Source organism: Bos indicus, chromosome 16 (genome assembly GCF_029378745.1).
Source record: "Bos indicus isolate NIAB-ARS_2022 breed Sahiwal x Tharparkar chromosome 16, NIAB-ARS_B.indTharparkar_mat_pri_1.0, whole genome shotgun sequence".
NCBI classification, from domain to species: Eukaryota; Metazoa; Chordata; class Mammalia; order Artiodactyla; family Bovidae; genus Bos; species Bos indicus.
The window spans coordinates 80612172-80623613 of NC_091775.1; the positions used below are offsets into that span (position 1 = coordinate 80612172).

General features: G+C 53.6%; 1 protein-coding gene across 1 annotated transcript; it reads left to right on the forward strand.

Moving 5' to 3' along the window:
• Window positions 1-2792: 2792 nt before the first annotated feature.
• LOC109570219 (alpha-1,3-mannosyl-glycoprotein 4-beta-N-acetylglucosaminyltransferase-like protein MGAT4E) lies at window positions 2793-11167 on the forward strand. The gene is made up of 4 exons (XM_070768764.1): window positions 2793-2901; window positions 6443-6572; window positions 7331-7487; window positions 8208-11167. The coding sequence occupies exons 1-4, from the start codon at window positions 2894-2896 to the stop codon at window positions 9353-9355; spliced, it is 1443 nt and encodes a 480-aa protein (XP_070624865.1). The 5' UTR covers window positions 2793-2893; the 3' UTR covers window positions 9356-11167.
• Window positions 11168-11442: the final 275 nt, after the last annotated feature.

The window sequence follows — 11442 nt, forward strand, 5'->3', positions numbered from 1 at the left end:
TGGCCAGAAAAGATCTGATCTCTCCGTGAATCACCCAGCAAGATGTCTACGGAGAGGAGGAAAAGCAAAGTCCCGGAGAAGGTTGATGGTGGAAGCGGGGTCTCCCGAGCAGTGGTCTTGGGGGAGGCACACCACACCCCCGGTCTCAGGACCACTGTGTCTGTGGCCGGTTTGGGGGGCGGGTCATTTTGAATGCACGGTGCTGCCGCTGGGCCACCTTGGGGCACTGTGTCCAGCCCACCTGAGTGGTGCTGCTGTGCCCACGTAAGACGGGGGTCACCAGGCGTGGCACCATGTCAGAGAAACGACACAGCACTGAGTCACGGAGCAAAGGCACCTCTGAGACCGTGGCTCTCTGAGCTGGATGGGGTTGGAGATCGGTAGGAGATCTGTTTGCTTGTCTGCTGGGTGCGAGGTAGGGGAGCACTGTTCTCAGCACCGAGAACGTGGACGGGAGGCGACGTCCACCCTCGCCATCTCCCGATGTCAGCTGCACGCACACCGCAGGCAGCCCAACACGTGGTCAGCTCCCGGAGGTGCCCCACAGGCCTGTCAGAGGGCGGCGCGAGCCCCACCCCTTCTTCCTTTGCTGGGGGTGGGGTCTCCTGGCCTGGGGCTGTGCCCTGTGGCACCCATGCCAGGACCCGACCCTCAGGGAGTGGTGCTGCCTGGGTGCCTCAGGCAGGCAAGCAAACTCAGACGCGGAGAGAGTGCCCGTTCCGGAGAGAACGGTCAGCTCGTCAGCAGGGAGGTGTCTGGTGAGTCTCCTGGGGAAGGACGCTCGCGGGTCTCTGTACGCCGTCCTGCGAGGTCTCCTGGGGAAGGACGCTTGCGGGTGTCTCCGCACGTGGCGTGCGCGCAGGCTGCGCATCCTAGAAGGACAGGAGCAGAGTCGACCTTAACGAGTCCTCGTCCAGGTGGGGTTCCCTGTGGGCGCTCAGCTCACACGTGCGCCATGCTGGCACCATGGGGGCCTCCACTGCCCGCCCTCCTCGTCCCCCAGCCCCTCCTCCACGACAGGTGTTCCCCGGTGGACGTGAACCTGCCACATCCGCACCGACCCCGGTCATCCAACCACGTTCCTCTAGGCCGGATGCTGTCCCCACACTTCCAGGCTCTTGGCCAGCCTGCCAGGGAGTTCACTGCCATCATGGGTCAGCAAGGATGTAACCCCGGCCCACTTCTATACCAGCTGATGGCCTGGCACGTCCCCCGGGCACATTCCCTCACCACTGTCTTTTGGAGCCCCTGGTGACTGAGGTCCCAGAGACACTGCGTCTGCATTTCGGTGGGCATACCTACAAATGTAGCCACCCACCATAAGCCATGGCTGCTAATAGATACTACGCATATACCTATGGGAAGGGTTGAATTTTTTAAACTCACAACCAGGTATTGCTGAAGAGCAACTGGAACTCCCATACCATGCCGGTGGATGTTCCCAGTGGGGCACCGCTTTCGAAAGAGTTTAGCAGTTTCTCGTCATGTGAACAACACATCATATGACACAGTAGCTGCACTCCCAGGTGTTTATCTGAGAGAAATAAAAACACATTACACAAAAACCTGACAGGGAAAGTCTTTAGGAGCTTTATCTGTGATTGCCAAAGGCTGGAAACAGTCCAAACATCCACCAAACTGTGACTGCAAAGATGCTGCGGTCCACGCACACAGTAGCGCATCCCTCAGCAGGGAAGACGAAGGAGGTACCGAGATTCGCGAAACATGGTGACGCTCAGCAGCATGAACGGGGAAGAGGCAGGCTCAAGAGGAGACAAACGACGTGGCTCCCCTGACAGGACCCTCTTGGGACAGAGAACAGGTGCATGGTCGCCATGGGCCGGAAGTGAGGAAAAGGGCTGGATCCGAAGGCACACGAGGAGCTCTGGAGGCGACGGTGTCCGCCTTGCCGCGGCTTGATTACAATGGCGACTGTGCAACCGGATATGTACGGTGAAAGTTAGGGAACGCTACAGAAGAAGGTGGGTTTTACTGCATGTAAATTATGTCTTAATTTACAAAAGGGATAAAGCACAATGAGACACCAACAGAGCCCTGCTGGAATGGCTCAGACGGAAGGACCGAAGTAGCGAGCGCTGCCAAGCAGGCAGCTGGTGGGGATGCACAGTGGTGCGGCCACTCTGGAGAACAGCCCGGCCATTTCTTACGCAGATAAACCTGCACCTACCACACACACCAGCCACCGCAGTCTTATTTACCCAGAAACTCGCTCCTGAATTTCTAGAGCAGCTTCATTCACTGTATTCAAATGCTAAAACAACCGAAATGCTCGTCAGAAATCATAGAAAGATAAATAGAGGTAAATTCTAGAAAAGGCAAACCACAGTGATAGAAACCTATCGGTGGTCCTCCAGACCCGGGGGTGGGCTGGGGCTGGGAAGGCGGACACCGGCTGTAAAGGGCGCAGAGCGCCTCTCCAGGGACTGCTCTCCGTCTCGATGGTGACTCGGCTCCACCACGGCACACGTTTGCTAAAGCGCAGTGAGCTGTACGGTAAAAATGGTTTGTAAGGTATCCGTCGGCACAGCTGACCTAGAAACTGAAAAACTGATAAATTATTCTAACAAAACGGTACGGCCTAGGCGCCAGGTTAGAAAACAGTCCCCAGGAAACAGGGACGCGCAGAAACCGCTGTGATTTGTCACAGAGATGGCGCTGCACCGGGGTGCCTGCTCGTCCACGCGGGAAGGCTGGCGGGGCTGGAACCCACATGCAGGTTCCTGAACCTGAACACACAGGACACCGGCATTATGACCTCGCAGAGGGGGAGGGGGCCACGTGATGTTATGCAGAGTGCAGTAAAAATAGATCAGCAGAACGACACACGAGTGGAAACAGCTGCAGGCTTACGCCCTTCCTGGATTTTGCCGAGATGCCAAGGTAATTCAGAAGGCGGGGGGAAGCGTTTTCTAAAAACGGTGCTAAGCAACCGGGTTCAGTGCAAAGAAACGAACCTCAACCCCTGCCTCACGCCACATGCAAGCACACACTTGAGATGGACACAGACCTAAAGTTAGAAGTGAGCGCTGTATCCTGCACAGTGAGGGAAGCACGGGCAAGTGGGAAAAAGACGCGGCAGCCCCTCAACAGCAGGCGTTCATTTAGGACGTTTATCTGACAAGGGCTAACGCCTAAAGCACGTAAGGGAGTCATTCAAGTCCACAGCAGAAAACAGTAATAACAACTCAGTAAAAAATGGGCAAAGGACCTTTAGAGACATTTCTCAAAAGCAGACACTGTGAATGGCCAACAGGTACATGAAAAGATTCCCAACATCATCAGCCGCCCGGGGCCTCCTGCATCGCAGGCAGATTCTCTACAAACTGAGCTACCAGGGAAGCCCTCATTAGTCACCAGGGAAATTCAAACCAAAACCACAATGAGATATCACCTCACTTTCGTTAGAACTGCTTTTACTAAAATAATAATGTTTTGGCTAGGAATTGAGGGAAAGCAAACACTTGTACACTGTTAGTGGGAACATAAATTGGTACAGCCATTATGGGAGTTCCTCAAAAAATTAAAGATAGAACTTATGATTCAGCAATCCTATTTCTTGGTACTTATAAATCCAAAGGAACTGAAATCAGGATCTCAGAAAGACACCTGCGCCGCCATGCTCATCGCAGCATTATTTAAGAAAGGAAGCAGCCTGAATGTCTGCTGACAGAGGAACAGATGAAGAAAATGTGGTGGATAAACACTGAAGGAAGTATTACACAGCCTTTCAAAAGGTGGAAATTCTGCGTTTTGTGACAACGCGGATGAACTTTGAGGACCTCATGCTAAGTGAAATAAGCCAGACACAGAAAGACAAATACTGCATGATCTCATTTATACTTGGAACCTGAAATAGTGACACTCACAGAAGCAAAGAACAGAAACGTCAGTTGCCAGAACCTGGAAGAGGGGAAGAGGGGGGTTCTTATCAAAAGAAGCAAAGGTGAATAGGCTTCGGGAGCTAAGGTACAGAAGTGCAGCTATAGTCACCAATGCTGTGTTTTATACATGAAATTTGCTGAAAAAGCAGGTCTTAAAGGCCTTCACCGCAAAGGAGGGAAAACAAAAGGAGAGAAGAGAGGAGGAGGGAAGAGGCAACCACGTGAGGTGACTGTGGCAATCATTTCACAGTGTAAATCTGCATCAGAGCACCGCTATACACTTAATACAGATAACTCTGGTCAGCCGTAACTCAATAGAGCTGGAGGGGAACCAAAACTGTAAAGCTTCTAGAAGGATCATAAGGGAATGTCTTCGCAACTGTAGTATACGGTCTTTCTTAAACAGGATTTTAAAAAGCACTGACCATAAAAGAAAAAAAATACATTGAACATCAAAGTAATACATAACTATTTAAATTCTTAAAGTATTTTATTTATTTTGGCCTCACCATGAGGCATGTGGGATCTTGGTTCCCAGACCAGGGATCGAACCTATGCCCCTTGAAGTGGAAGCACAGTCTTAAGCACTGCATCACCAGGGGAGTCCCTATACGTAACTTTTTAATGCAAGAAAAAAAATGTTTTCTAGAAATTCTCTAACCATCCTAACTTCAGAACAAACCTTTGAATGGCTTTTGTTTGCTTGCTTTTTTGTTTTTTGATTCCCAGAGGAGAAAAGAGGGAGGGGAGGGGGAAAGCTTGGAAGAAGATTCAAAGAGGGGAAGAGAGGAGAGGAGAAAAGTCTTTAGTTCAAAAAGTTCTGTCCTGTTAGAAGATCACAGTAGGTGGACTTGTCAAAACCACACTATTATGAATAAATAACACGTGACAGGTGCACAGAGACACACACAAGGACACGCACGAAGAGAAGGGAATCCCGCCGTGTGTGACCAGGACAGGCCTTGCGAGTACTACATTAAATGAAATAAGTCAGACAGAGAGACACATTCTGTAAGATCTCAGTGGTCTGTGAAATCTATAAACAAACAGCGCCACAGAAGCGATCAGAATTGTGGCGACCAGAGGTGGGGTGGGAGGGTGCTCTAGAGGAAGGTGATCACAAGGCACAAACGTGCAGGTATCAGGTAAGTGAGTCCTGGCGACGTGATGGACAGCAAGGCAACTGCAGGGGACGCTGCTGTGGGGTATATTTGAAGGCTGCTGAGAAGGTAAATCTTAAAAATTCTCATCATAAGGAAATTTTTTTCCTTTTTTTTTCTTTTTGGTATCTGTATGAGGTGACAAATGTTAATTTATGGTGGTAATCATTTTGCAGTTTATATAAGTAAAGTTATTATTCTGTTCACCTTAAGCTGGGGAGGGAAAGAAGAAAGAACTGAAATACATTCTTAGTAACGATAAAGGCCAGAGAAAGAGAAGAGAAGGGAACTTCAGAGGCCTGGGTAGTCCTGGGCCCGGGGGAGAACTGGAGCTTTGGAAACAACTTGTGATGCCTTAGAGACCAGGCAGGCAGCCTGGGATGGGGGGCAGGATGGGAGCTCTCCAGTCTGGGAAGGGTTCTTCAATACCCACCCCTCGTCTACTGACTCAAACTGACAGTTAACTTCCAGACTCCTGGGCTTGAGACAAAAGCCTGGAAAGCTGGCTTGCAGACTCAACCCTGGCCTCACCCAGAAGCAGGTACCTGCCGTGGGGCTGGGGTACTGGGCAGCCCCCATTCAAGCTGAATAAGGGTTGTCAAGCAGGGTCCCCCGGGAGGGATGCCCAGGTTCGGCCACCTCAGAAGAGCCCTCTGGGCCCCATCCTACAGCATTAAAGGGTTTTCTCCTTGATCTCAGGGAAATTTCTGCTCTCTGATAAACCCTCAAAGCACCTTTTCTATGAGACAAAAATCTTCATGGACAGAACACTCTAAACCTGGTCAAGACGTCACATGATTAGGAATTTCCAGCCACTTAAGGTTTCCACCCTTCTGACCAGCCGGGGATGGGAGAGAGACATGTACTAACCAGCTTCCCTCGGTCCCTCTGATTTGACTCAGAACCTCGTAATCTGTCAACCATAATCCCGGGAAAGAGAAGACTCAGAAGGCAGTGAGAGCTGACAGAGGAGCCCCAGTCGCTGGCCAGTCAGTCACACCCAGGCGGAGACGCCAATTGAGTCTGAGGTCTGGGGAAGGCCTGATTAACGCCAAGCCCTGCCTGTCCTCCTCTTGGCAACGCGTCCTTTGGGCGGGGTCACCGCTCCAAGAGCGGATGCAGGACAGACGTGCTCCGGTCTCAGCTGGAAGCCCCGACGAAGGGGAGGGGGCTGGACACGACCAGCCCCCTTGGCCTCGGTCTCCCGGGGGCCATCAGCCTTGGCCTCGGTCTCCCGGGGGCCATCAGCCTTGGCCTCGGTCTCCCGGGGGCCATCAGCAGGGGCAGGTCAGCCGGGCGGAAAGGCTCGGGAGACTCCAGGAGAGGCGGGGAGGAAGCGGGAGCCGAGCGTGCCGGGCCCACACCTGCCTGTCTCCGCAGAGCTGCTCCAGGTCCCCGGACCGTGCACGGCTGCCTCTGCAAGTACCTCATGGTCGTCGTGTCCCTGATCCTCCTGGGCTCCTTCCTCCAAGAGAGGCTTGAAGAACAGCTTATGTACAGTTTACTGGTGGTGAGTTCCCGGGGGGAGCTCGGACCACATGCTGGTCCTTCAGTGGGGAGTCTTCCCAGTTACGCAGACGCCCTAACCTCACCGTGCACACTCTAAGGAGAAAGCTCTGGAAGGATCAGAAGTGGGTCAGAGACAGGATCAATGCTGAGCCAGCCTTGATACAAAGTTGGGGTAAAGGCGAGGAGGAGGCGAGGGCGTTCACGTGCGCAGGGGCTGCCAGGACCCGCCTGCCGGGAGGGCCGCCCGGAGGCCACATCCCTGAGCCCTGAAGGAACTTCCCAGCGGCAGGCACTGCTGCACCTGGAGGAGACCGAGTCCTGCACGGGCCACGCCGGGGCCTAGAGCCCACGCTGTTCTGGAAGGCTTCAGACTAGCCCGAGCTTAGCGTAGAGCGGGTAAAGAAGGTGCTTCAGAGACGTGTGTGCGGTCAGAACTGGGTGAAACAGAGCTAAGCACAGGACCACCACCAGCCTTCAGCGTCTGTTGCAGAGCCCAGCACGGGCTGAGCCGAGAGGTGACCTTTGCCAGCTGGAGGGTGGAGTAGTCAGACACGGGCCAGGTGGAGGCAGGTGAGTCTCCATGCTGCATAAGCCAGGCCCTTCCCGTCGGCCTTCTGCACAAGCTGGGGCCCCCCCACCCCTTTTAGAGAGCCCTGTGTGTGCCCATGATGAGAGGGTGCTGGTTGGCCGCATCCCGGGCTCGCCTGGCCTGGCTCTAAGGGGCAAGCCCAGGGCTGATGCTCACCTTACTCTGAGCAGGAGGAAAAGAAGAAGATACTGTGGCAACTCAACCAGCAGCAAATCAGCTCTGAAATCAAGAACCATCTGCAGGCCTTCAAGGACATGCAGAAAACCTCCCCAGGGCTCCAAAGCGCCAAGTACAAGCTCCTGGCCGGGGCCCCTCCCCACAAAAAGAGTGAGTAGGTGCGAGGTCGTGGCCAGACTGGGAAACAGCAGACCAGGGGCACAGACCGGCCAGGAGAAGGAGGGCGGCCGGGGCGGGGGTGCAGCTGCCGGCGGGGACAGAGGGTGCTCCGAGCCTGGGCCGGCCGCAGAGTGCAGAGCAGGCATCTTTGCTCTGTACCTGCCACCCCCCAAATGAGCAACACGCTAAGAAGCACAGAGCAGCCTCTTAAGGACGGTCCATCAGGGAAACTCACTCAGGACAGGCCCCTCGGGGAGGGGGACAGGTGGGAGAGCGCCTGCAGGAGATGAGAAGAGAGCCTGGCCAGACGGGGAGGGGGCAGCGATAGGGACCTCTGGGCTCTGCACTGCCAGGCCCCGTGGGTCTACACAGTTCCCCAAAGAGCCTCCAACCCAGGTCTGGCAGACACACAGCCACTGGGATAACTCTGAGGTCAAGGCCAGCAAACATCCCATTGGACCTGGCAATCTTCTCCATCCGAGGAGCCTTGTCCTTCAAATGACACCCCCAAGCCCCCCGGCCCCCGCCCCAGCCAACAGCCTTTCAAAATAGAGAGGAGAGCAAGCCGCGTCCCTCTCCTGCCCAGCAGTCAGCCCTCCCTGGGAACGGAAGTGGGCGCTCCTCTCGGGCACTGGCCCTTAGGGCGGCTGTGCGGGGGAGACCTGGGACCTGCCCACCCTCAGGAGGTGCTAACTGCCACCCCCGCCCCAGAGCTGCTGACGGTGGGCATCTCCTCGGCACTGCATCCCCACGAGAGCCACCTCCTGGACGCCCTGCGCGCCCTGTTCCAGGCGTCCTCAGGCCCCGAGCTGGGCTGTGTCGTGGTGCTGGTGTCCCTGTCCGACTCCGACCCTGAACGGCTCAGCCAGACGGTGGCCAACATCTCTGACCTCTTCCAAACACACATCGAGGCCCGGCAGCTGCTGGTGGTCCGGGGCCAGCTCGGCGGGCCCCCTCCCCTAGGCACCCTGAGACCAGAGGACCTCCCCTCGTCCTGCGAGGCCCTGTACTCCGTGCAGAAGGCCGACCACGCCCTCCTCATGAACTTCGCTGCCAACCTCTCCGAATACTTCCTGATGCTGGACGACCAGGTTCGCTGCATGCCCAGGTTCATTTCCACCATCTACTGGACGCTGTCTGCTTGGAAGGAGCTGCCTTGGGTGACCCTAGAGTTCTCTAGCCTGAGCTTTGCGGGGAAGGTGTTCCGCTCCAGCGACCTCCCCCGCCTGGCCTCCTTCCTCCTCGTTTTCCCCAAGGACACGCCCATGCACGTGCTTCTCTCTGAGTTCCCTCCTCTCCTGGCCCAGAGCACGCCAATCCGCTTCGGCTCCTCAGTCTTCTACCACGTGGGCAACCGTTCAGGGCTGGAGAGCGCCTGCTTCCCTGCAGACAAGGAGAAGGTCTTTGGCGAGCCCGACAACCCCACAGCCAGCGTGCGCACGGACATGGTGATGCTGTCCGACAACATCCCGCAGTACGCCTACACCCTGAACAAGGAGAGCTTTGCCACCCTCAACCCCGTCCGAGGCAACTACCTGACGGTGATCCTGGAGGAGCCCCAGAAGGTCACCCGCGTCGAGGTGCTGACGGGCTCCGACAAAGAAGGGAAGCACCAGCTGCGGCGAGGGCAGGTGGAGCTGGGCTTCGGGCCCCTGGAGGACCTCCAGGGCTGTGCTCGCTACACCCTGCTCGGCCCTGTGGTGGAGGGACGCCTGGACCAGATGGTGTCTTATGAAGAAGACTCCCTGGAGGCGCTGGGCTGCATCCGGCTGCTGGTGCTGGAGGCCCAGGAGTCCTGGCTTCTGATCAGGCAGATCAAAGTCTGGACCACGGAGTATGACGAGGAAGAGGAAGGGTAGACCGCGCCGCAGGGAACCAGGAAGGGTGGGGCTTGGGGATGGAATCGGCTCGGCTGGCAAGAAATAAAGGTAGAAATTGGTCAAGGCCTGTTCACTCTTGAGCTGGACGACCACGTAATTTGTTCTCCTTCCCGGGACACTGTTGAGAGTGATAGTGAGAGGAAGCAAGAGTGAAACTACACAGGTGAGCAGGCATAAACCGGACCACCCCAGGCGAGCTGAGATGCCCCGTCACCCCAACTCTCGGTTTTCGTAGGCTGCTTCAGAGGGTAGGCGCAGACCGAGGAGGGCACCAATGAGACAACACCCTTCTGGCTTCCGGGGGCCAGAGGGAGGGAGGGAGGCACCAGGAGCTGCCTTGATTCTCATCCACACACAATTATAACATCCCAAGATCTTTCCAGGAAGGACCTGTCGCTCCACCATGGTCATGACAGCACCATGATCATGGAGGGGGCTGACGGCAGCTCACGTCCACACGCCTGTCTCGGTCAGGTCAGGCTCTTATATTCCAGGGGTTATAAACAACAGAACTTTACTTCTCATGTCCTGGAGGCTGAGAGTCCAAGGTCAACGTGCCGGAAGGTTCAGTGTCTGGGGAGAGCCCACCTCCTGGCTCACAGACGCTGTCTTTCTGCTGCGTCCTCACACGTGCACCAGGGGGCAGGGGGCTCTCTGCCTTCTTTTATGAGGCACCAATCCTATTTTTGAGGACCCCTCCCTCAAGCCCCATTCGCCTCCCAAAGGCTCCACCTCCTATTGCCATCCCCTTGAGGGTTAGGATCTCAAGGTATGAGTTCTGGGGTCGGGGGGGACACATATACACCAGAGGAAGACCCAAGCCTCTAATGTGTCAAGGTTTAAACCTTGCTGGAGGAAAGTCTGCTTACCTGGGACTCAGGAATGGACGTTTCAAGTATTCATGAATCCTCTAGAACTGTGTTTACATACATGCATTTTTCTAAGGAGAGGGCAGTTTACTTTCCCCCGAGCATTGAAATGTCCCCTATCTGCCTCGTAAAGTTATGAATAGCTGAACCAGCAGCTATAACCTTCTAGAGGAAAGAAACAATATGTAACTTAGAAATCTTTCTATTCCCATCGAAAAATAAGAAGTCAGAATTACACATTCCTGCCTGTATCTATTCAGGAAATATTTGGGTACAGACTCAAGGTTAGTAGTAATAATATGAACCAAACTTGAGTGACACCAACGAAGAACTTAATGCAAAATCAATAATTAAAATTAAATGCAACATAGGTACCAGTTCTCTTTCATTTGATGAACGAAATTGATGAAGCCCAATAAAAACATAAATGAAAGGGTTTTGTAGGGTTTTGAGGGGGTTTTGAAATTTTTCCTGAAGTTAACTTTTAAAAAAAATAGTGTTTGAACATAAGTAGTTGCCTCTCCCTAAGGTATTTATTCTCCACTTCACTAGAAACGGAATAACATCATGGAAGACCGTGCACGCGCACATGCTCAGTCGCTCAGTCGTGTCCGACTCTTTGCAACTGGGGACGGCAGCCCGCCAGGGTCCTCTGCCCATGGGACTCTCCAGGCAAGACTACTGGACTGGGTTGCCATTTCCTTCTCCAGGGATCTTCCCTGACCCAAGGATCAAACCTGCATTTCCTGCGTTGGCAGGCAGATTCTTTACCAGTAAGCCATACATCTAAAAAGATAAAAAAATACCATGTTCCTTCCAATATGTGTTAACCAGTAAAATGAACGCAAAGTCTTTGGGTGAATTTCCATTTAAAATTTTGATAAGGCTTTTTTCAGCTGACAGAAACCCTTTTTGCATTAGCCTGATAATTCTTCCTTGCCTTGATATCTTGCTGTTGCTTTCAGTCAGATGCTATATGTATTTTGTTCAGCTTTTCTAGTTGTCTGAAATAAGAAGTTTCAAATTACCTGATTGCTATTATAAAAAAAACTTTTAAGTATGACTTGAAAAGATCTTCAAGACACAACCATTAAATGAAAATACTCAGGCTTCATTACAGTATTTTCAATACAGAATTTATTAATTTATGCAAAAATATCTATACATTTCTATTCAGTGTAATCACAAATAAACTAC